The 25,778-nt window shown below is 45.2% G+C and overlaps 1 protein-coding gene across 1 annotated transcript; it reads left to right on the top strand.

Moving 5' to 3' along the window:
* Positions 1 to 5,581: 5,581 nt before the first annotated feature.
* TIGIT (T cell immunoreceptor with Ig and ITIM domains) lies at positions 5,582 to 22,990 on the top strand. Its single transcript, XM_032630604.1, has 4 exons — positions 5,582 to 5,707; positions 6,771 to 7,100; positions 9,478 to 9,584; positions 20,689 to 22,990. Exons 1-4 carry the CDS (start codon positions 5,644 to 5,646, stop codon positions 20,914 to 20,916), a joined length of 729 nt encoding a protein of 242 aa, XP_032486495.1. The 5' UTR covers positions 5,582 to 5,643; the 3' UTR covers positions 20,917 to 22,990.
* Positions 22,991 to 25,778: the final 2,788 nt, after the last annotated feature.

Here is a 25,778-nt window from a genome sequence, read left to right as displayed (position 1 = left end):
GTATTTATTGATTCCAGATTTTGAGTCACAGTTTAAAAGGTTTTCTCAGCTCTCAGGGCTTAAAGGAATTCACCCATGTTTTCTTTCAGTATTTGTAGGTTTAATTTAAAAGTATATTTGGATAGGTGATTCATTGGAGTAAAGTTTTCTTAATATGGCTTTTGCACATTTCTTGTTAAATTTATTTCTAAATATTTTATTTTATTTTATTTTTTGCTGTTGGTGTAAATGGGAGTTCTCTTCCAAAATATTTTCTAACTGGTTAATAATTGTATGTAGGAAGACTGTTTATTTATATTAATTTTATATCCTGCCAATTTTACAGAATTCTATTTTTTATGATATCTTTCCCATTGATTCTCTTGTGTTTCCTATGTATATAAGCATGGTAATTAGAGATAGTTTTATAACCTTATTTCTAATTTTTACTCCTCTAACTGCTTCTTAATTGAATTGGCTAATACTTCTGATAAGTTGTTAACTAGTTGTGGCAATAGTGATCCTTCTTTTTTTTTTTTTAATAATTTATTTTTGGCTGCATTGGGTCTTCGTTGCTGTGCAGGCTTTCTCTAGTTGAGACGAGCGTGGGCTACTCTTCATTGCAGTGCACAGATGCGGTGGCTTCCCTTGTTGTGGAGCACGGGCTATAGGCATGCGGGCTTCAGTAGTTGTGGCACGTGGGCTCAGTAGTTGTGGCTCATGGGCTTAGTTGCTCCACAGCATGTGGGATCTTCCTGGACCAGGGCTTGAACCCGTGTCCCCTGTATTGACAGGAGGATTCTTAACCACTGCTCCACCAGGGAAGCCCCCATCATTCTTGTCTTATTCCCGACCCTAGTGGGAACACCTCTAGTGTTTTCCCATCAAAAGGGATGTTGGCTTCGGGGCTGGTGTGTGTGTGTGTGTGTGTGTGTGTGTGTGTGTGTGTGTAATTATGTTAAGAAAGAATTAATTTTTATTTTACTGAGTGGTTTTTTCTTTTTTCTGTCAGTCATAGGGATTGAATTTTCTTTTCAGTATCAGGAAATGACTGTATAATTTTTCTATATAGATCTTGTATTTAATATTAAACGATTTCCTAATATTGAATCATCCTTGTAATCCTGGAATAAACTCTACCTGGTCATTATGTATTTTGCCTAATTTGCTGTTGGCATCTGTGTGACGATATTTTATTTAGAATTTTTCCCTCAGTATTTGTAAGAGATTAGGATATGATTTTCTTTTATTGTGTGAAATCTTAATAATTTTTACAACAGTTTGAAATTCACTTCATAAAACAAATTTGGAAGTGTTCCTTTATGTTCTCTGTCTGTATATTTTAAGTGACATTGAAATCATCTGCTCTTTACAGGTCTGTTATATGCCCCTGTGAAACCATCTTGGTCTGGCACTCTTTTTGTTGGTGGAAGGAGGATGCTTGATGATTGAGACACTCTTTGAATGATATGTTCGCATGTATCTCTATCCCAGTTCTAGTTGTCCTGGATGTTGAAGGATGCAGGCAGTAGGAAGCAGGAAGTAAGTTTCCAGGGGTAGAGGATATCTTTCCCACGGCAGATGGAGCTAGGGGGTGACTGATAGTATAATCACATCTAGGATGGGGGTGTAAGGGAAGCGACGCTGGTGGGTGGGAGGGCTCTGAAGAGAGGCTGCAGAAAAGGCCTCAGCTGAAGACAGAAGATGAGCTGCTTCCTCCCAAAGACTTCTTCTGATTGCATTCCCGCCTCTCCTGGGAGTCTCTGTCCTATTTTCACAGCTGAGAAGGCAAAGGAAATTTACCATAATTCTCAAAACTCCTTGGCAGCGTTTATTGGGGGGCGGGGGTGGGTTCCTCAGGGTCACCTCACCCAAGGGAGCTTGAACAAACAATGGCAATCCCACCCCCAAATTCTCCCCATTGGCATTCGCTCTGAGCCAGTTGCAGCCAACAAACCTCTTGGATCACAGACTTATAAAAGAGCCTCAGGTCAGAGATACTCCTTTCATGTTGAGTCTTTGATTTCCTCTCTCCACAAGGGGCTTTGGGACCACCACCCACTGCCTGGATGGCTCTGCTGTGAAGTGACTTTGCTATGGCAAAGGGCGGATGGGGCTGAGGGAGACGCAGGGCAGGCTCTTCCGGGTACTCTGGGCGGCTGGCCGTGTCCCCTTCTCTCCCCGGTTTCCGGTCTCCCTGCTCCCACAGACCTCTTCGGACCCCTCGGCCACAATACGGCTCACACCAGGAGGCGCTGGTCTGCGGGGCAGAGAGAGGGAGCGCTTGGCTGGGAAGGTCACCGCCCATGCAGCTGTTGGTGTTGCAGTTGGGAAGAGGGCGGAGAAGACAGTTGTGATATCCCTTAGGCTCCTGCACCCCTTATGAGCCAGAGGGAAAACTCTGGAGACTCTGAAGTCCAAAGACACCGCTGAGAGATTGGTCTGTGCCCTGAGAGAACACTAGGTTGTATTTCGCCTATATGAGTCATGGGCCTTGTGGAAAGTGTGACCACCCTCAGCCACACCCCCCACCCCCCCACCCCCGGGCCCAGTGCTTGTGACCCGCCCCGCCGAGCCATGGGCTTCCAAGTGGAGCTGGGGAGCCAGCTGTGGGCTCAAGGGGGGCTTACAGGGAGAGGGGAAGGCTGGGCTGTGAAAGGACTTGAGGGGCCTGGTGAGTGTTTTACATTCTACGTGCAAATAGAGTCCCTTTACGTGCAAATAGAGTCCCATCCCCCAACACCTTTACATGCAAATAGAGTCCCTTTACATGCAAATAGAGTCCCTTCCCCAACACCTACACCCACCCCACTGCCTCAAGGCTAACCATCCCTGTGCAGCCCACAACCCCAGAAGTCAGGGAAGAAACAGTGGCTCCTTTTAGAACTTGAAATGGAAACGTGAGTTGGCACCCAACTAACCACAGGGGTTCACGCTTTGCTGCAGGGGCTGCCAAGGGGGGCCCCAAAGGCTCAGGGTGGCCCGGGAAGCTCTTGCTCCAGACCTGCTTCTCACGGTTGTGCTGCTTTGCTCCGGCTGCTGCCAGCGACCGTTCCAGGAGTCCCAATAGGAGGCTCCCAGAGGGATTTGGGAGGTTCCCTGGGGAGACTCTTCTGTCATTCACCTTCCTCCGTCCTCAGGGTTTGGCTGGTACAGTGCCTACTTTTCCACAGTAATATTTTATTCTCATATTTGATATCAGATGCCTAAGCCAGAATGAAGAGGTTTGTAGGACTCTGGCCTTGGAGTCCAGAGACCAGGGGTTTACTCCTGTCAAAATACATTACACAGACAGGGATATTCTCCTCTGATTTTCCTTTCACTTCCTTAGTTAATGTTATTATCAATACTATCATTGATGTATTGAACCCTTCCTGTGTTCCAGGCACTGTGCTAAACACATTACCGGACATAAGTTCACTGAATCCTCACAAGGACGCTATGAGGGGAGTGAGGAGTGGGTACTATTGTTTTTATTTACAGATGAGGAAACCGAGGCTTAAGGAGGTTGAGTAATTTCCCGAGGTCATCAAACCAGGATGAATTTGGACCCAGGTCTTTTTCTTTCCATAGGGTGTTAGTCACCACCTTCACATGTCTCTGGAGAGCACCACCGATCAAAATGGACTTGACCGTGCTCTTCTTTGGACTGACTGCTTAGAAACAAATAGAACAATTCTTTAACCCACTCTAAGTTTCTTTGGATTTCTAATTATACAGTCATCCTTCAGTATCTGTGGGGATTGGTACTGAGAACCGTGTAGACGTTCAAGTCCCTTACATAAAATGGCCTAGTATTTTCATATAACCTAGGCAAATCCTTCTAGGTTATATGATACAATTATATAATTTCTAGATTACTTATAATACCTAATAGCATGTAAATGCTATGTGAATAGTTATAAATACAATGTAAATGTTATGTAAATAGTTGCCAGTGCATGGCAAGTTCAAGTTTTGCTCTTTGGAACTTTCTGGAATTTTTTAAAAAAATATTTTCAATCTGTGGTTGGTTGAATCCACAGATGCAGAACCCATGGGTACAGAAGGCCAGCTGGTCCTGCCTCTGTGGCTTCTGCCAACCCCCACTATAGAAACACAGTCTCTGAGTTTTTTATAGTCCGAACGCCAGAGTCCGCCTTTGTGCTCTATTCCCCAGAGCTGCTCTCGGCTCTCCCACCCCTCGCCCCTCTGCCTTGGCAACCAGTTTTGAAAACACCCCTCTGGTTCAACCTCTGCGGCCACATTAGGTAGACACGCGTTAGGTCTCATAGCTTCTTCAGCTGCAGGCTCTGTGACTGTGGAGAGGCGGTAGAGGAGACATGTCTTGACGTGAGCCTTGAAGGACAGGTCGAATTGGGGTGGGCAGAAAGAAGTTGGTGAGGCATAAGTTGTCTAAGGGGCTGGGGGTGGGGTGTAGGGGTGTACATAGGTCGTAGCGTAGGGTTGGGAATAGGTAGTACCCAGGGAGGGGAGGAAACTGGTTTGAGATGGAGCGTCCTGCAGAAGAGGAGGAGGACAGGAGCCCAGAAAGTGTGGAATGCTCAGGGTGCTGGGCTGGAATGAGAGGCAGAGCGCCAGGCTTCAGATGGTCCCCTGTTGGAGCAGCAGACTTTCAGGACATAACACCACGGGCCATGCCCAGGGCAGGTGAATGTGTACCTTCCACCTCCTCTCCCCAGGGTGTCGCTTCACCAGAGCAAGCTTTGACTTTGACAGCAGGGGCGGTGATTATCTACTCTCATATCTCCAGAGCTTAGTCTCGAGTCCAGCGCTTCTCAGGCACTCAGGGACTTTCAAAGGCATGAACTGAGAGAGGGAAGGTGAGAAGCAGGAAGGAAGGGTGGGTCAACAGCAGGACTTGATGATGAGCTGGAAGCTCCAGAAAAGTGTCGGCCAATCCCGATCCAGGGTCAGGCAACTGGGGCTCGCCCTTCTTTGCATCCCGGGTTGTCACGGGGTCACAGTACGGGAGAAAACTCACTCTTCTCGTCTCCTCTGACTCTGCTGGGTCAGAGAGACTGAGCCCGAATTCGTCAGTGTCTCAGTCCAAATAAACAAGACAGAAGAAATTAGATTCAAGGAGACAGAATCTTAGTTCTTTCCCTCATTCAGGGGAAAGTTGCTCTGTTTGACCAAGACTTTTGTCCCACTCATGTCTTGTTTCTGAATAAATGTCTTTTGTTCCCTCGATCATTAGACTTCAAGTGCAGTTCCTGGCCTTTAAGTGCACAAACTTAAGTTTCTCTTGTCATTGCAGTCGGGGCAGCCCAGTGAACCCTGTCAGGAACAGGTTCTCCAGAATCTTGGGCATTACACAGATGTGCTTGAGCTCATTAGATAAAGGCTAATTTAAACAAAAAGTGCATTGAGACCGAACTTAAAAACAATAGGTTGACTAATAGTAATCCGAAGACCAGTGTACCTCTAACCACATTTTTGTTTATTTTTAAATGTGTTTCCTTCATGGTCTTTCTTGTGGCTCACCCTGTGCAGTTTGTGCACTTGTCGTGAGTTTTACCTTCGACGTTGTTTTTGCTGAAGTTGGTTTTTCCGAAACCTTCTCTTCCTCAGAGGCTCAGTTTCACCCTGCCATCAGCAGTCGGCCAGTTTCGCTGGCAGAAGAGGCCGCAGCTCCTTCCTGTCGGCCCCCTGGGCAGAAGCATGCAGTGGTGTCTCCTACTGCTCTGGGCCCAGGGGCTGAGGCAGGCTCTCCTCCCTGCCTCAGGTACTGAAGTCTAGCCTGGGACTGGAAGGGGAGGGAGAGCGGACGGAGGAAGGGGGAGGCTGGAGCCATGGTCTTATCCATCTGAGGGAAGGAAACACAGCTTTCAGAGCCCTGTGTCCCCTCGTTGAGAAACGGCTGTCTCTGAGAAGGAGATACAGTTTTGTACTAGGCGGCAGTTGAAGGACTTGGGGATGGGGGGGTGCCAGAATGGCTGAACTAAGGAAGGAAGCAGGAGGACAGAAAGGGACTAAGGAGGAGGGACGATGAGTTTGCTGAGAGAAGTTCACTCCTGCGCCATCCTCCTTTCTTCTGTCCTTGCGGAAACTTCTAGAAAAACATTGTATTTCTGTAATGGAAAAACCCGCCCGAACTTTTTGGCCAACCCAACATGTTTCCTGTGGATTAAAAAATGTCTTCGTCACAGATTCCAGAGATCCTACTGTTAGAGATTTAATTTATGTTAAATCGATTTCCTTCTATATCAAATAACATAAGCAAATATTTCTGAAGGGGGCAGAAATATTTAAAAACCGTAGTATAATTTTGTTTCCCTGTTGCTTTCTGAACCGTCTGGAGCCGGGGTGGAGGTCAGTGTCGAGGATGGTGGCTTTGCCTGGAGAAGCAGAGTTACTCTCCAAGCCTCCTTTCCTTTGGATGTCGTGGCTTTCCTGAAACATTTTCCGGGCACCCCAAATGGTTGTCAACCAAAAGAGCCATTATCCTTTGTTTCAAAGGATAATGTGTCCGGCACAGAACTGGCTGCTGGAAGATACAATCAAGCAGAAGCGATGGCTGACAAGGGCTTATATTCTAGGTAGGGAGACAAGATAAGTGTGTGGAAATAATCAATGAGTTCATCAGGAAGGTATATTCCCACAGAATATCCTAAGAGGGTGAAGTGTTATGTTGTGTAGTAATTACAGTCTGTATGGGGGAATGACAGGGCAGACTGGAGAGACTGTCATTGCAAAAATCAATTCTGGCCTAAAGCCGCCTTGGAATTTCTACGGGAAGTTTCAAAGACAGCTGCTAAAAGTGCTTGCTTTTTTTCCCCCTTCCCTAGGAGCTGTGACAGGCAGAATAGTAACAACGGGGAACATTTCTGCAGAGGAAGGTGGCTCTGTCACCTTACAATGTCACCTCTCCTCCACTACTGCCAAAGTGACCCAGGTCAACTGGAAACAGCAGGACCAAGTTTTGGCCATTCATCATGCCAGCCTGGGGTGGCACATCGACCCAGCCTTCACGGAGCGAATGGTCCCAGGCCCCAACCTGGGCCTCACCCTCCAGTCACTGACCAGGAACGACACAGGAGAGTATGTCTGCATCTATCATACCTACCCTGATGGCATTTACAAAGGGACAGTCTTTCTGGAAGTCCTACAAAGCTCAGGTATGCTCTCTGGGGCAGGGTGGCTGGTGACCGTCATCCTCTAGGGTAGAAAATGCATTCCTGCCCAATACTGCAGAGCGGGGCCTTCCAACCCTGGTTCACGTTCAAATCACCTGGGAGCTTTTGAATGGTACTGATGCTGGCACCCCATCCCGGACCAGTTCAGTCAGAGGGGCAGAGCAGGTTGTGCTAGGTTCTAAAAGCACCCCGATGATTTGAATGGGCAGCCAGGACTGAGAACTACTGTTTGGGTAAAAGCACCTCTTATGTATATTTGTTAGGAAGACCAGTTGTTCAGGTCTTGTGAGAAAGGATCTCATTAATTAGTTTACCATTGATCATGCAAATTAGAATTAGCCACCAAGTTTATAAAGGATTAGAGCTCAGTGCTAAGTGTAAATGTACAATAATTTACATTTCTGTGGTACTTCATCGTTTCCAAAATGCTTTCACTTTCATTATCCACCTGGACACTTAAACCAGTTCTCTGGAGGGTGGGAAAGGGTTGTTATCATGGCTGAGGGACAGGATAGCAGAGTCATGATGGACTCAGGCAGCCTGGGTCCAAATCCTGGTGTTGCTGTTGACCTCAGACAAGATTATTGGGCTTCTCTGTGCCTTGTTTTTCCCGTCTGTGAAATGAGGAGAAGATGTAAGACCTCCTGAGGAGCTAACGTAGGATTGAATTACTTACTAAAAAAAAATGCCCTTAGAACAGTCCCTGGAACATGACAAGCATGAACTAAGTATGTAAGTAAGCATGAACATAAGTATGAATACGATCCCCCGATTCCCATCTGACTGTTGGGTGGAGGTGGAGGCTGAGGCTTGGCTGTTGCTCAGAGCGGTACAGCTGATTTTAACACAGGTGTTCTGGTTCCACTCAACTACACTCTCGGAACTGCTATTTGCTGACATCAGTGGTGTTGGAGATTGTTTGAGTTAGCAAAATATGTGTAAACTGAGAAGATAAAAGGTTATTTTAAAGTTTCTGCCAGGTCACTGCCAGTCCCAGAGAGGGAGGGCCCCTGGCATAGGCCAATGCAGCGTGTGGCGAAGAGCCTCCATCCTTTTCTGGTTCTATGGAGAGCCCTCTGCAGCCCCTCTGACCCTCTCCAACTTCGGTCTCCATCAGTCCTCTTTCCCTACCTGTGGCCAAGGCAGGAGACTGAGTCCTCAGAGCAGGAAGAATACATTCGGGGGAATTTGGGCTCCCCCCCCAGCTACTGGTACCTTGTGGGTACTGGGGGTGCTGCCCTTGCCCTAAGTGATTACATGCTTTAGCCATCCTCCTGGCAATCTAAGCCCTTTGTTAGAAGGAAGAGCGGCCCGGCCTCTGCTACACCCTTCTCCTTTCAGGAATGCCCTGGACACCCAGGTTCTGCCCAAGTTCCTGGGAAGGAGGTGGGGATGGGATGAGGCAGCCTGGAAACCCTTCCACTTATAGTCCAGCACACATCCTGACAATAGTCCTGTTTCCCTCACACTCTCCTTGGGTCAAGCATCACTCATCTTTTCAAAACTCTCTTCTTAGCTTTTCCTCCTTGCATTTACATTTTACATCTTCATAGAACTTCACTTATTCATGCTTTAATTCATGTCATGAGTATTTATTAAGCACCTGTTAGGTGCCTGGTGCTGGCAAAACAGCAAAGGATAAAGCTCCAGAACCTTACTCCCTCCAGGGTCTCACAGCCGAGTTGGAGTAAGTGTTACAGGCTTAAGGTAAAAGGTTATATGCTTTTTTACTTCTTTGTACTTTAACGTTCTTTCAATTTTTTTTTCATATGTATTTATTTATTTATTTTGGCTGTGCCTGGTCTTAGTTGCGGCACGTGGGCTTCTTAGTTGCAGCATGCAGACTCTTAGTTGCAGCATGTATGTGGGATCTAGTTTTCCGACCAGGGGTCAAACCCAGGACCTCTGCATTAGGAGTGCAGAGTCTTACCCACTGGACCACCAGGGAAGTCCCTGTTCTTTAAATTTTTAATTAAACTTTTTTTATACTAGTATGATTATAAATATGAAGTTTAATAAAGAAAATAATCACCTTCTGGTTTTTTTCTGGATGTTATTTGTTTCACTTCAAGATTATGACTGAAATTGATTTTGTCAAAAAGAGAAAGGAGTGTTAAAATGGTCTGTGCTGGTGTCAAGTATGTGGGGTACACCCCTTGGGAGATCAGGCATTGATTTCATGACGGGCCTGGCAGATTTTCTGCTGTCCGAAGAGATGGACCTGAAGACGCCAGTCCTGTGGTTAGAGAAAGGCCTGGCCAATTCCCATGCCCGTGCCCTGACGCTGAGGCTTCCCTTGTAATGGTTGCCCTTTGCTTCTGGCCTCTGCCCACTCACCTTTGTTTTGTCCTCCTTCTAGTGGCTGAGCACAGCGCTGGGTTCCAGATCCCACTGCTTGGAGCCATGGCCACAGTGCTGGCAGTCATCGGCACAGCAGTCATTGTGGTGCTCACACTGGCCAGAAAGGTAATGACTCTGGCTGCATATCTCAGTCCTGGGCATCCCGTCTCTGCCATCCTGGTCCTTTCATGTCGCCTTTCTGTCTGGAAGTGATCTCTCCCACTGTTCATTGTGCCTTCTTCACAGTCCTTGCTCTGCCTTTCAGTGGCATTGTTTACGCTCTTTTGCTGTCCCTTCCCTTGTCTGGGAGCTCCTGAAAGGTTGGATCCGTATCCTCCCCATCTTGCTGTGGCCTACAATTCCTGGCTCCTGCTTGTCCCTTAAGCCACTCCTCTGAGAGTCTGATTTAGCCACTGTGATTTTGATGCGTCTTGGGCATCTACTCTGTGCCAGGGGTTTTTGAACATTAGCTCCTTTAATTTTAACAACCCTTCAGTAGTGCTGGGCTATCTAGCACTTCCGCAGAATGAGAAATCAACACTCCAAAAATTTAGGGGTAAAAGGTACATGGCAAGACGAGTAGGCTGTAAATCCTCTGTTACTCTTGCTTAAGGGGTCACGTGGCTGAAAGAGCATTGGACGGGGAACTGGAAGTTTCTAATCTCAGCATTGAGTGTGTGATGACAGGGATGCTGTTTCATTTTCCAAGTCTCTGTTTCTTCATATATAAAATGGGGATTATGATTCTGCTCGCTCTGTATCACGGGGTTGTGATGAACAGGTGGCATATTGCACGTGAAAGCTTTGTAAACAATGAAGAAATATATCCACATCCTTGTGTCGTAACTGGTAGTTAGTGATTAGAATAAGCAAGAATTCCCACTCCTGTTTTGTCTGCCCTGTTGGGTCTTTTAAGCCATCCCAGGTTGCCTTAAGTTACTAAACAAACACTTCGGGGAACACAGGCCTGTGATTCCCAGCACTGTTTTCCACCTTGTTTCAGATCCTCTTCCCTAGTGCCTGACTCACTTTCCCTCCAACTCTGGTTCCCCTCCGTTAACACCTCAACTCTGCAGCCTTGCTTTGCTCTCTCTGGACTGGTACCTGGTGCTGTTATTCCTGATACATGTGGGTTTACAGTTACCACTTTATTTTCTTCATATTTGCTTTGCCTGTTTTTTTCCCCAATCTTTCTTGCTGCCTTTTGAATTAAGTACTTTTTATTATTAAAAAGATCTATTTAGTAGTTATGCATTTTTCTTTTCTTTTAGTGGTTACACTAGAGATTACAAAATAGATCCCTGATTTATTAAAGTCTAATATGTATTAGTACTTTCATCATTTCTTGGATTTTGCAAGAACCTTAGAACACATTAACTCTTTACCTACTTCCCCAACTTACTGCTATTATTGTCATGGATTTTAGTTCTCTATTTTAAACCCCAAGAAAATGATTTATTGTCTTATGAGCCAATATTCATTTAGATTTACCCTTTCTGTTGCTCTTCACTTCTTCCTGCATGTTCTATCTTATAACTAGGATAGTTTTCCTTCTGCTCAAAGGATATCCTTAGCATTTCCTTGTGGGCAGGGATGCTAGTGATGAATTATCTTGCTTTTTGTTCATCTGAAAATATCTTAATTTTTCCTTAATTTAAAAGTGATATATTTGTTTTGCTGGGTATAGAATTCTATGTTGGCAGCTATTTTCTTTCAACATGTGGAAAGTATTGCCCCATTGTCTCTGGATTCTCATATTTCTATTCAGAAATTATATGAGAATCTTATTTTTGCTCCTTGGAAGATAATGTTTTTTTTTTTTTTTCTGGTTCTTTAGAAATTTTCTCTCTCTTTGGTTTTCAGCAATTATATGGTGATATAATTGGATATAGTCATCTTTGTATTTATTCTCTTTGGGGTTTGGAGTGCTTTTTGAGTTTGTAGCTTGATATCTTTTGTCAGTTTTATATCATTCTTGGCTATTATTTCTTCATGTATTACTTCGTTGTCCTTGTTTTCCTCTCCTTATGGAATTCTAATCATGTGGTATTTTCAACATTTTCACTTTTTCCAACATCTCTTACCCTCTTTTTTGTATTTTCCATCTACTTGTCTCATCAAATGTTTTCTTTGGACATGCCTTCCAGTTTACTAAGTCTCTTCTTTGATGGATCTACTCTTCTGTTAAACTCATCCCTTAAGTTCTTAATTTACATTATCATATTTTTCAGATCCAGGATTTCTATTTTGTTCTTTGTTTGGATAGTTTAAAGTCTGCCAAAATTCCCAATCTTGTTTTTAATTCTTTGAAAATGTTTATCATAGTTATTCTGAAATCTGTGCCTGATACTCCTATTAATTGGGTTATCTATGGGTCTTTTAATATTCTCTCTTTTTGCTTGTTTTTTGGACCTATCTTATCTTTTTGACTGTTTACTTTTCATTGAATGCTGTATTTCTACATGAAAACCTGTGGCCATAATTTGAGGCTGTAGACAATATCATCTTCCTCTAAAGAAGATTCCTTTTTGCTTCCATCCGGTAACTAATCTTCAGGCAGTAGCATTCCCATCACCTTAATTAAATCAGTAGTGAGAGGATTTAAAGCTGGATTTAATTTCTGCTACTTCCTTACTTGTAGAGTGTAGTCCTTTGGGGTCCCAACTCAAAGCCTGTAGTGTTTGCCAGAGTCTCCCTTCCTCGGTGGACTCTGAACTCTAAATTTTGTCCCTCCAGCTAGAAATTCTGTGTAGCTAATTTGTCTCTCAGGCAATTTCTCTAGGAGAAAATCCATACCCTTCCCAACCCCACAATGCTCATCTCATCTCTCTGGGCTTCCTACTCCTGGATCTTGCTCCCCAGACCACAAATTTCTCACTGATTGGATAGATTTCTGATTAATACAGATAGATGTTTATAATATTTTGTTCAGTTTTTCTAGCTATTCTCCCTGGAAAGGTTGGTTCAAAGCAACAGAGGCAATCATTGTTCTACCAGAAGCAGAACTCCTATTTCTGATGTTGTATTTCATATCTGCACTCAAAGGCTGACTTTTACAAGCAGAACATATTTACCCAGTCCACCCACTCTGTACCTTTGGCTATATTGGGTCAAGGCCCCCAACTCGAGTTCTAGCCCCTCTGTACCTGATTCCTGAACAGCTATTCAGCCTGAATGTGGCCAGGTCACTGCCAGTCCCAGAGAGGGAGGGATGTGGACAGATGTGTGTTCTTAGGCTCTGGTTCCACCTTGCTTGCTTATTGTGAGCTCTTGTCCTCTTTTTCCTTTTCTCCCTCTCTCAGAAATGGACCATCCTTTGACTTTCTCTTCTTTTTTACTTAACGTCTATTTTACTATTTTACTCTTGTCACTCCTTTGAAGACCAAGAGCTACTTCCCTCTCCAGGCCTCAGAGTTGAGATGAATTGCACAAACTAGAATTGCTTAATAAGAAAGTGCTATTGTAACGTTCCTCCACTTAGACCTCATGGTATTTTGCATTTTAAACAGCCTTAATTCTATATCCCTGCCTAGGATAAAAAATTGTATATATTTTCCTAGTGTTAATTCTGCTTACGGAGTTACACTTCTGTGCACACGCATGTCTATTACCAGTGACTCATCTTGAACACTTAGTCTAATATCTTACATCTTAAATTCTCTTAGTTTTCTGTGTAGATAAACTCAGTTTGCTTTCTGTAACCTACCATCAATAACTAGGGTACTGATGTAAAAATAACACGTTCCATTTGACACATGTTCTGTCTTCAGTCAGATCTACAAATGAAGAGAGCCCAGGGACACTCACTCTAACCTTATTTTACCGAGAACAGATTGGAGTGAGGATGGGAAAAGGTATTTTGGTAGCAAAACTAAAGTCTTATTCTCCTCTGAGTTACAAATTGGCCAGGTCTCCCCCAGTCACTGGTCTAACAGTGCTCCAGGCACCTGTTGGACCTTGTTAATTTGGTCTAGAGGAAGTGAAAGAGATTCTCCAAATGGTAGGAAAGCTCATGTGATAGGTGAAAGTTACATAAAATCTAATACCAGAAGATGACTGCCTGGTCCACCAACTTGCCTACAAAAATCTATTGTCCTATGGTTCAAACCCTCACTTCCAGGTTTATGAAACGAACACTGAGATTGCTGACCTACCTGGTTCATAGAGATGTGGCCATTTATTCCTTGTCATTCAACAGACATCATGGAACAGAGTACTGGGGATCCAGCAGTGGCTGAGATGTGGCTAGTGCTATCGAGGAAGTCAATGACTTATAGTATTTTCATTTATGTCTTGGCTATCACAGTAGACAGGTTTAATAAATGAAACCTCTAGGGGAAGATGAGGGAAAGAGAAGTGATTGACTAGAGGGGAGAGGTGAAGAGAATGATGATTGATCTCTGATCTGGGCAGGGAGCTGTTACGGTGGTTGGTGAACAAGTGTCCTCTGCTGTCACCAGAGCTCTGCAGCTCTGGCATGGACATATGGAAAGCTCTTTAGAAGCAGCAGAACACATTTTCCTGTTAAGGATTAAGACTGGTTCATTTCCAGGTCAGTATCCTAGACCAACTTTGGTCATCTTTGTATAAGGGAAAGGGGAAAAGGTGAAAAGAGAGAGTCCAGAAGCTATCAAGCTCTGTGGCTCCCCTTCTAAAATGTTTTACTCATCAGCCCCCTCTTTGACATGTCCACTGCTTCCTGTCTAAATTAGTTCCTCTCTGTTTTTTCATATGCTTTGGCTATAGTTTCCAGTCTTCTCTCTCTCTTTGCTCAAATGCATTTTATACCTGTATTATTCAAGGTCCATCAGGGAACACATAGTATTCACAACACGAGTAGTTTGAGGATAGTTTAATAAGGAGATTTACAAAGGATTGGGAAGCATATAAGGAAACCATAAGCAGGAGTGTAGGAGTGTGTTGTTACCAACCCTAGTTCTTTAGGGGAAAGGAGAGAGGATGATTACTGGAACCTGGGAGGGAGGATGACGACTAGGACCTGGAAAGAGACAGTTGTGTGGAGGGACCACTTTGAGAAGTAATGTAATCTTTGACTGAAGGCCACAGCCAGTCCAAGTCCACCCTGCAGAGAGAATGCCAGGAGAATATATACCCTCACCTCACACTCTTTCCCTCCATTCTCCTACTGTTGCTTTGCATTGGCTGAACCCAAACTCAAGCCAGAGGACAAGGGAACTCACTGATTCAGTACGCGTAGTTCAGTCTTCTCTGGGCACACAAGAGGGTGCAGAAGGTTGGAGAGTGACGTTGAGGGGTGAACAGACAGGATCCAAGCCAGTACTATTATAGACCTGGAAATGGGCAAGAAATCTTGGCTTTCCATGCTTCCGTCTACGCTCATGTATCCTTGATCTTTTGATTATACATTTAAGCAATATCCTTGTTGGCTGTCCATCTATATTTCTCCTAGGAACACACTGGGCTTTATTAGCCATCTTACTATCCCTGTGGGCCAGGCTTCCTTGGCTGCCATTGCAGTAGTTACATCTACCTTGTTTCTTAAGTGCTGCCATCTGTCCCTATATTATTTTGGCATCTCCTCATCCCTCTTTCTACTGGGGATCCAGTTCTATAAAAGCATTGCCTACTTCAGCTCCAGCCTATAGAGGAGAGACATCTCTGAGCCCCTCAATGACGCTGGTGCTCCCCTAACTAGCACATTCCTTTCCATCTCAGCAAAAGGGTGTCTTCTGGATCTTCCCAAGAAACATAATCAGCTGTTGGATTTAAAAAATTACTTAGTACAGGAATTGGCGAAGTTTCTTTGTAAAGGGCCAGGATCTTTTAGCTTTTGTGGGCCTTACGGTCTCTGTTGCAAAAATTCAGCTCTGCCATTGCACTGTGAAAGCAGCACAGACAATATGTAAATGAGTGAGTGCGGCTGTGTTTCAATAAGTCTTTATTTATAAACACTGAAATTTGAATTCCATATAATTTTCATGTTTAATAACATACTGTTCTCTTGAATTTTTTTTCAATCACTTAAAAATATAAAATCCATTTTTAGCTCGTGAGCAGTACAAAGGTCTGTGGTACCCCAGATTTGACTCATGGGCCTTAGTTTCCCAATCCCTGATTTAGTAGACTGTATTGGGAAAAACTCTGTCTGTCTTTTCCTCTTCTCTACTCTTAGCACTGCACAGAACACTTCTGACACCAGATGTGTGGGTTTATTGCCACACTGACCAATTCTCCTACACCCCCTGAGTGTCCTACAGTCAATCCAGTTCTGACACTATCTGCTTGGACTTAACATCAGGTTAGGGGCTCAGTCCTCCAAGACTGCCCTCCTTCAGATGCCAATTGCAAGTCCCAGGTTGTCACCTGTACCTTTGACTGACTGACTGACTGACTGGCTGTATATTGAGGTTCCTACAACCCTCTCCTCGGATTCGATAATTTGCTAAGACATCTCACAAAACTCAGGGGAACACTTACTTACATGTACCTGCTTATTATATAATAAAGAATTTGATAAAGGATACAGATGAATACCCAGATGAAGGAAATACATAGGGTGAGGTCTCGAAGGGTCCTGAGCACAGGTGCTTCTCTCCCCAAGGTGCTGGGTGTGCCGCCCTGCCAGCATGTAGGTATATTCATCAACTCCAAATCTCATACTTCTGGGATTTTTATGGAGACTTCATCACACGGGCATGATTGGTTATTAACTCGGTTTCCTGCCCCCTCCACCCTCTGGAGAATAGGGAGTAGGGCTGGAGGTTCCAAGCTTCTCATCATGGCTTGGTCGTTCTGGTAACCAGCCTCCATTCTGGAGCCCAGCGAAAGTCACCTCATTGGAACAAAAGACACCCCTGTCACCCAGGATATTCCAAGGGATTTAAGAGCCCTGTGTATGACATTCCTACCACTCAGGATATTTTAGGAGTTTAGGGAGCTCTGTGTCAGGAACTGGGGTTAATAGAGACCAAATATTAGCAGGAACTGGGGGTAGAGACAAATATATGCTTCTTACTATTCCACATGGGTCTATGATAACATCTCCAATTCTCTGAGCATTTTGTTTCTTTCTTCCCTAGTTTTCCAAAGCACTGTTGGCATCTCTGTTGACAGCTGTGTCCCGGGGCCTTGTGAGGGTGTTAGATCTTGAGCCATGGGATGTGTCCTAATATTGACAAATGATGTGTCCCTCATCCAGTCTTAAGTTCTATTCACCCAGCCCTGATCCACTCCCCTCAGGATTCACTCCCAAACATACTCTCCCAGTTCCACCAGTTATGTGTTAGCTCCTTTTGTTACAACCTCTCTCCTCCCTCAGCATGCCCAGGATTCCCTCAGTTAGTGTAGGTTGAGATTTTTGCTAATTATGGTCCAATGGCCAATAGGGGAGGGGAGGGAGGTCCTGACAGGACCCATCTTCCGTCCCGGGGAAGGGGGTCACCTCTGCAGCTCCAGATGATGCAAGAGAAGCTGGTGGTTCAAGGCTCCCAAGTGCATCTACCAAGACATCCTCCTCCCAATGCACAGAAACGCCTCCATTCCCGCCCAGACCCTGATTTTGGTGGAGTCTTGCCCAGGCTTAGAATTCAGCCATCTTTGAAGTTCTGTCGCCCTTATAGTAGGTCCTCTGCCTGCTCTTCAGTGTTGGAGGTGAGCGTTTCTTTAAATGTTGCCAAGGAAGAGGAGCTTTGATTCTCACACTTTGCTTTCAGTTGCTGGTAGATCTGTCATGTTCTCGTCTCAGTCCAACAGCAGAATTTAGTAAAAGCCACCCAATCCCACAGTCCTAACAAGCACTATCTGCTCTCTACTTCTCAAATGTCAGAGCTGTTGCACCAGTTCATAACCCCCTTCCCTTTGTGTCTCTTCCCATTTCACCACCAGTGGTGGGGTCTGTCTTCCCATTCAGCTGGTGAGGGATTCCCCTCCACAATCGCATCCTAGAGTCTGCCTTCTTTAGATTTGTTCCCAGACATGCAGCCTGGCATGGGAATTCCGGTGAGAGTGACTTATTGGGCTGGGCTCTCAGATGAAGAGTGGTGAAGGAAGCAAGGTAGGGCTAAGGAATGTGGTTTCGGGGGGAGATGTGGTTGAAGCAGATTTGGTCACACCTTGAGGAGGGGGCCAGCCTTTTGAAAACCCGCTTCAGCCAGCTGTTGACTGTTGGCTGCTCACCAGGAAAGGTCCAAGAGCAATCCTCCAGAGAAGGGGCAGCTGTGAGCCACTCATAGCCTAGATTCCCAGTGTCTGGGGAAAGGAGGCACTGGTCAGGCGGTGAGGTGATCTGAGCAGGGCACCAAGAGTATTCCCTACAGACCCTGAGAGCCAGTAGGTTGAATTATTTAGGAGTTTGGCGTTTGGAATCAGACAGACCTAGGGTTTGGATCCTGACTCTACCACTTGAGTAGCTGGGTCACCTAACTTTGCTGACCCTCACCTTCTTCATCTGTAAAATGGGAACAATTATGGTATTGCCCTGTTAGGGCTGTAGAAAAACTCGAGTCATGTAATTCACATAAGGCCCCTGGCATTTTTCCTGGCATGTATGAATAACCATTATTTCTTAAGTTCTTATAATTATTATAAGATTTATTTACTGTAGCATCTCATGATACCTGGTGCTCAATAAATTAGTTATGTTGCATAGATTGATTTGACTAAATGAATGGATGTCATTTGCTAAGCGACTATTGAGAAAAGTGCACCCAGGGGACCTTCTGTGAGGGCAAGGAGAGATGGGTGTGTCCAGCTGCAGGACAGTGACTGCCAACTGTCTGTTCTCACGTTCTCCAAGAGGGTAACATTTGTCCTGCAAATCTCCATAGTTGCTATCGTCGTAGCTTCGTTTGGTCTTTTAGAACAACATCAATGCCTTAATTCCAGACTTGTTTTTTACACTGATTACAATGACAGGGTTCCCTATGCAGGATGGAATGAAAACAGAACAGCTGAGAGACCCAGCTCAGGCATATTTACATTTCCCAGAGGATTTTTGGAAGACAAAATAGTCCTGAGATTCAAAGGCAAGGGTAGGCAGTCTAAGAATGGGAACAAGAACACACCAACACAAAAAGCCACAATCGGGTCTCTGAGAAAGAATCGGGTATCTGTATTTTTTAAATGGACAGGGTTGCATCAAGGGATGTAGGACTTCTTTGAAGCAAAGAATCAGCTTGACCTACGATAACAACCCTTTCTTTCACACCTACAGTAAGGCGCAGCCACTTCTACTGAAAAGCAATGAATGAAACAGTCCGTGGGCCCCAGCTCCTCAGGGCCCGCAGTGAGGCCGCATCTGTAACTTCCGATATGTGTTCAAGGCGCCCATCCATGCTGCCCACCCTCCCGCTCCGCCTCTCTGCGTCTATTTATGTCCTGCAGAGCTTGACCCTAGCCAATGAGGATGGTGCTGTTTCCTATCCTGGAAGCAGTGGGGTGGGCAGAATGCAATTTGGTTTGTGTTTCTTGTTATTTTCCAAGCCTGTGTGTGGTGGCTCTTTGTGATTCTGTCATTTGGACCTCTAGTGGGGCTAGGTGACCAGCTTTAGAGCAGTACCCACGAAGGCCAAGAGGATGTCACCTTTGCATTGTACGCTATTAGGCATTTCTCCTGCCATCCCGCCTGTGCCTGCTGCTCTGATTTTCTTGCCTGTAAAGCACAACCCTCACCTGTGATGCTGTCATATGGACGTGATGGCTGATTTCACATCCTTGATTTTCTCAGACAGGTTTCACGGTCTATCCTCTTGTCTCATAAGTGTAAATGTACTTGTCCGACCATGAGTCCATATTTTGATTTGGAAAATCCCGTTTATTTAGATTTGGGGCCAGGTGGGGGGGAGCGAGCAAGGAAAGAGAGAGAGAGAGAGTGAGTTTGTGTGTTTTTGTGTGCATTTCAGTCCTCTAAGACCTATACTGAGCATCTGTTGTGAACTCCGAGGTTACCAAGAGGAATACAGCACAGACCCTCCCCTCAGGGGAGCTCACAGTTTGGGGCCTGAAGAGACAGAAGGGTAAACAAATTCCAGGCAGCAATGAATGTTACAACAGAGAACCCCCCCGGGACCGTAGTGGAACACACAGGAAGGATGTTACTCTCCCGGAAGATCAGAGGCGTCTTCTTGGACAACGTGCTGTAGAGCCGGGTCTGGAGGAGTGAGCAGACAGCTTTGCAGGGAACTGTGGTGAATGGACCGTGGGAGGAGAGGCAGGAAAGAGTGCATGGCATTCGAGACACTGCAAGATGAGAGGCAGCTTGGCTGAGAAGCGCATCGTCTGGAATCCCACAAACCCAAGTCAGAACTGGGACTTCACCTGTCTGAACCTATCGGCTCACTCACAAGTAGAAACGTCGATAGGGTTGTGCTGAGATGACATAAAGAAGCTAGTCCACTTGGTGCTCATAGCAGATTCTCAATCAACGGTGCCTCTCTGGCATCCAGGCCCTATACCGGGAGTTGGGCTGTTGGTTGGGGAAGCACTGCAGCAAATGAAGCTGGAAAAGTGAGTGTGGCCAAATCGCAAAAGGCATTTTGGGGGGGCATCACACACAGTCTGCTGTGGGGCGTAAAGCGAAACTATACATGTGGTGTATGGGCTTGCCGTGGGTGGAGTCACAGGGCGGGTCTGGAGCTCAGGGCGGAAGCCTGGGCTGGTTTGGATAGGGATTTGGGGATCCCTAGAGGGAAGAGGGTGGTTGCAGATGTACATAAGGATGAAGTGTCGAGTGTGCTGCACAGCGGACTAGAGAGTCCCGGGCGCGAGAAAGCGGAGACCGAAACCCCGAGGAACTTCTTTACCTGGGGAGCTGAAGTGTCGGCGGCAAGAAGAGCAGGCCTAGCCGCGGAGGAGGAGAAGCGGAGAGAGTGATGCCATGGGGCCCAGGGAAGGAGAACATCTCAAAGAGGAAGCGGTCAGCGGCGTCAGAGGCAGCGAGAAGGAGTAAGAGAGAGCTGGGACTGGAAGCCGCCCGCCCAGGCTCAGCGAACAGGCAGGAGCGCGTGGGCCGCCGTGCGCGTGTAGCCCGGAGCCTTTCCGGGGCGCGGTTAGTGCTGACGTCTACGGTGAAGAGGCTGAGAAATTAAGGGTTAAGGAACTGCTGTGGATAAGAACACAACTTGTGTGTGTGTGTGTGTGTGTGTGTGTGTGTAAGAAAGGAAGAGATCATTATAACTATGTATCATTTTGGGGAGTAACTTCTAAAAGACATCCCCACATACTCACTTTGTAGTCTTTTTGTTTTTGGAAGAAATCTCTCAGAATCCGTTCTGCGGAAGGTGGCCTCGGGAGGAGGCTGTCTGAACAGGAGTGGAGGCCCGGCGTCCTGTCCTCCCCGGGCAGCTGTGTGCGTGCGGACGCCGGCCTCTGCAGGGAGCAGCCGGGAGAGGACCGCGCAGAGCCCGAGCCGCACGACTACTTCAACGTCTTGAGTTACAGAAGCCTCGCGAGCTTCAGCGTCCCCGCCGAGGAGGGCTAGCTCCCGGGGGCATCCTCTGGGAGACACAGTCCTGCCTGTGCTATCACAGATGGACGTATTGGCGTCTGCCCGTCACGGCTGTGTGTGTGTGTGTGTGTGTGTGTGTGTATAGGCGTGTGTATGCATGTGGACGTCTGCACACGTGTGTGTGCGGGTGTGTTCGGTTGAGTGAATGTATGTCATCCTCCTCTGTGTCTGCATTCCCTTTACCCTTCCCTTCTGTACCGTCTTGGCAGATCCCGGGGAGGAGCCTGTATCTTGATTACCAATGCAAAGTTAGAAAACCAGACAAACACTTGACCTGGTTTCGAATCTGACAGTTGGAACAGATCCTGTGGCTGAGATCTGCATTCCCCCTAAAAGCATTGGGCAGGGTTCAGGGCTACAGGATTCTGTGGTGGATTTCGGGGATGGGGTGACTGCAGAGGCACCTCATCTCATTTGCCACTGTCGTCTGCGTCAACGTTCACACACCCAAGGCGTTTTAGGACTAAGGCATGCTACCAGCTTGTATGCGGAGATTGGAGAATGACTAAACCATTGATTTGGGTCCCAGCCCTTTGAGAACTTACAGTTCAGTGGGGAGACAACATTTACATTAAAAAGTAGTGAGGAGATAAGGGTCCGAGACACAGGCCTTAGGGAAGACATGTCAGTTCAGGGTGAGATGGTCAGCATGAGCTCATCTGTGGGGAAATGGCCTGAGAGGATGTAGGGAACAGTGAGGCTGGGCTGGGAGAGCAGGATTTTTGTCCAGGGAATTCATAGATTCTAAAGTTGGGAGCTGAAAGTCCCACATGGAAGACCCTGGCATCAAGGGAGCCAGCAAGACTTCAAATTCTATTCTCTGGGCAGACTTTCAAATCTCCTTTTGCTTGATGTACGCAGAAGCTAGTGATGACCTGTTATAGAGGATTCTAGGCTCTTCCAGTCACGTGCTTTGGGGAAGCCCACAGAAATGGTGTGTGTCTGCTGCAGGAGCTGTAGTTCAGCCCTTGGGCCGAGATCCACCTCTTCTCTATCAATCTGCCATTGAGCCTTTGAAGAAAGAATCTGTTTCCCACCGAAAGGAAAATCTGGATTTTAAAATAGGGGCTCTTCACAGGAAAACAAAGGAGGGTGATGGAAGTTTTAAAAAATGAGCACCTCAAACTAGCTGCCTGGAACCCTTAAATTCACACCCTGAGCTCTTTGTGCTGGGGTTAGAGTGGCATCTGAGCTGCTCATTTCTGTTTAGTGGGCATTCAGGCTTTATCCTCCCACCACCTCTCTTAGAAGAACGAGGGAGGTTGGGTTTATAGGAGACTGATATTCTTTCCTGGGCACAGGAACTGAGAGAAAATGTGAAGCGAGACTGTCCTTTACCAATGGTTAAAATGGAACATTGCCCTGCTCCCTCAGAATTAGGCTGGTTGAGTGAGGACACAATTCAACTGCTACTCCTCCTTGCATTTTGATTTTGATTTTTCTCAGTTCTCTACCAACAAGTATGTAGTCAGGAGCCATGAGCTGAAATCTGTCCAGAGTGCCAAGTCCTTTGGAAGAAAGATAGATACCTGTAAAAATGCTGTTATTTGCCATGGCAGTTCACAGCATTTTTATTGCAAAACTAGTGCAGATTGGTTGGGAGTAGAAGACAATTCACAGTTCACAAATGAGCTAACATATAATGACAGAAAGGGAGTGGTGGTTTGATTTGGAAAAGGTGGACATTGGGCTGAGGCTGGACTGACAGTTGGGTGTTATTTAGCATGATTATGGTAACAGGGAAACATTTACAGATGCCATTTGGATGGTGCTAAAAATACAAAGGAGCCCATAGATGATGTAAATGGGACAGGTTACTAAAATGAGATTGAATTAGATGGAAAATAAATTTGAAAGTGAAATTCATTGAACCAGAGTTTCCTTGGAGACCTGAGAAGACAATCCTCTAAAAGCCAGATTCCTGGAGACATGCCTGTCTGGTACGGCAGCCACTTTCCACATGTGGCTCTCACGTGGGATGTGGTTAGTCCTATTGAGATGAGCTGTGCTAGAAGTAGAAAATACATGCCAGATTTTGAAGACTTAGTGTGAATAATAAGAATGTGAACTGTCACATGTGTAATTGAAAAAATATTGATTACATGTTGAAATTATATTTTGTATATATTGTGTAAAATAAAATATATTATTAAAATTAATTTCACCTGTTTCTTTTTACTTTCTTAATGTGGCTACTGGAAAATCTAAAATTGCCTATGTGGCTCCCATTGTATTTGTGTTAGACCACACAGCTGTAGACTCTAAACCCCAGCCAAGGTGGTACCGGGGGAGGGTGTCTATCACTGACTGGTGGGCTCTGTCTCTCTCTCATTCAACACAGGGCTTGAGGAGTCTTTTCCCTCTTATTATGTCTTTTGAGAAGTATAAGGAAGGATGACAGGAGAGATTGAGGTGGGAGGTCACTAAGTGTAGACAGGAAGAGCTCCTAAACTCTCCTGGATCCCCTCTTAGATTCCATGATGGGGGAAGGGAGAATAAATGATTCAATAAATGTGAGTTCGAAGAAAAATACATTTACTGACTCCCTACCCCTTATTACTCCACATTCTAAGCCTGGGCATATACAGTCTGATCTGTAACCCAAAGAATTATACTGAACAAATAAGAGGAATTATGAGTCATGGAGCTTTGAGGTAGATGATCTTCATGAGTGGCTAGAACCTTCCCATGCAATTTTATTTCATGACTTGTTCCTTCTCAGCCTGCGGGCCCCTGGAAACGAACCATCACGGACTCAGGTTTATACAGGTTCCATCAGTGCTGGGCTGGACAGGCAGGGTGGCTCTGTGTGCTGCACATGAATGGCAGCGTTCTGGTGGCCTCACCAAACCCCACCAAAGGAGGGGGTCAGCAGCATGGCTATAGCTGCCAGCTGTGAAGTGTGAGTGTTCTGTTCCATCTTCTGGTTCTTTCTAGTCCTGCAAAACTGCAGTAATCCCCCACATCCACTCCAAGCACACCTGCCCAGAGGCCCAGGAGAGCCTTATGCGTGTAAGAGCCTGAGTTTTCTGGAAGTCAGAATTATATACTTTGATGCTTGAGAGAATTTTGTTGTTGTTGTTGTTGTTGCATAAGTTAGAGTCTAGGACAATACTATCCGATAGAACTTTCTCTGATGATGGAAATCCTCTATACCTGTGCTCTCCAACATGGCAGCCCCTAGCCACACGTGACTATTGGCGCTTGACATGTGGCTAATGTGACTAAGGAACTTTAAATTTTATTTAATTTTGATTAACTTAAAAGTAATGTAAATAGCAACATGTGACTGGTGGCTAGTATATTAGGTATCACGATTCTGGTAATCGCCTTGCATGTGGAGAAAACACAGAGATGAGTGTCTGTAAGCCATTGGATGGATCTGCTAGATGTTATGCATTTGAAAGGGCTACCACCAGGAAGAAACATGGAGGTGTTCTTCTGTTCTCTTCTGTCCTCCTTTGATCGAGACAAGCATGACACAAAAAGCAAGCTGTGCATTTACTTATTTCAGACTCTTCCCCAAAGGTATCTGTGGTAGCTAAGTGGTTCATATAAACAAGGCAAGAGCTGACAAGAAGTTTGCAACTCACAGGTGTCTATTCACAGGAATAGACTTGCATCACAAGACTTGCCTTGGCCAACAGTCATCCTGACTTCATGTCAGAAGGTTGTTAAGAACATTGCCTCTGCCACTAAAAGTCTAGTTGATTTTATAGAGGTCAAAAGAGCAGTAGCTGTGGTGTCGTGGATTGGGAATCAGAATACTTGTCCAAGTGCTGAGCGCTGCTAGTTATCCTCATGACATTGGATGAGCCACTTAACCTCTTGATCCTCATTACAAATGTTTCCTTATTTGTAAAATGGTAATAATAATATCTATTTTATAAGGCTCTTGGGGAGATGAAATAAGATAATGTGGTTGAGTGTTTGCAAGCTGTAAAATGCTGAATTAATGTTATTATTGTGCCTGGCACTGCTTATGGTGCCACAGAGGTCCCTGGGGGGCATCAAATCTTGTTGGGATTTAAGGAAGGCTAAGACATTGCAGATATATCCTTGAGGTCTGCAAGCTCTCGGTAAGTATTTAAAACTTCTCTGTGTTAAGTGTGATGATAGTCTTTAGAAAAGTCAAACGTGTCTTGGATATTGATGACCTTCTTCGTCATTGTCTTCAGTCTTCATATTTGTGTTTCTAATTAAGTTGGTCTCAAGACAGGGAAGCTTAATTCATAAAAGATTCATTTGCTCCAGGAAGGTGGAGAGGTGGAAGAGTTTGCAGTAGTTGAAATACTAGGAAAGTGATGGGAGAGTTGTTCTTACTTTGTACCCTGTCATGTAGGGCCACGGCAACAGGACCCGGGGCAGGCAGTGCACCTCCCTTTGTGAGCAGTGACTTCAAGTCAGCAAAGCCTCATCCAATATATTAAATTTGTTTCGTTTACCTGTACTTATTTTTATTTTAGTTTTTTTAAAAACTGAAGTATAGTTGATTTACAATGTTGTGTTAGTTTCAGGTATACAGCAAACTGATTCAGTTATACAACATATACATATATATGTGTGTGTGTGTGTGTATATATATATATATATATATATATATATATACACTCTTTTTCGGATTCCTTTCCCTTATAGGTTATTACAAAATATTGAGTATAGTCCCCTGTGCAGTACAGTAGGTCCTTGTTGGTTATCTATTTTATATATAGTAGTGTGTATATGTTAATCCCAAACTCCTAATTTATCCCTCCCCCACTTCCCCTTTGATAACCATAACTTTGTTTTTTACGTCTGTGGGTCTATGTTTTGTAAATAAGTTCATATTTTAGTGT

The sequence above is a fragment of the Phocoena sinus genome, chromosome 4 (genome assembly GCF_008692025.1).
Source record: "Phocoena sinus isolate mPhoSin1 chromosome 4, mPhoSin1.pri, whole genome shotgun sequence".
NCBI classification, from domain to species: Eukaryota; Metazoa; Chordata; class Mammalia; order Artiodactyla; family Phocoenidae; genus Phocoena; species Phocoena sinus.
The sequence above is the reverse complement of the archived record's forward strand: the minus strand, read 5'-3'. Positions and strand labels throughout refer to the sequence as shown.

Coding starts and splice junctions, on each gene's coding strand:
- TIGIT (XM_032630604.1), top strand. CDS start 5,644: ATGCAGTGGTGTCTCCTACTGCTCTGGGCCCAGGGGCTGAGGCAGGCT. Junction 5,708..6,770: donor GGCTCTCCTCCCTGCCTCAG/GTACTGAAGTCT, acceptor CCCCTTCCCTAG/GAGCTGTGACAGGCAGAATA. Junction 7,101..9,477: donor GGAAGTCCTACAAAGCTCAG/GTATGCTCTCTG, acceptor TCCTCCTTCTAG/TGGCTGAGCACAGCGCTGGG.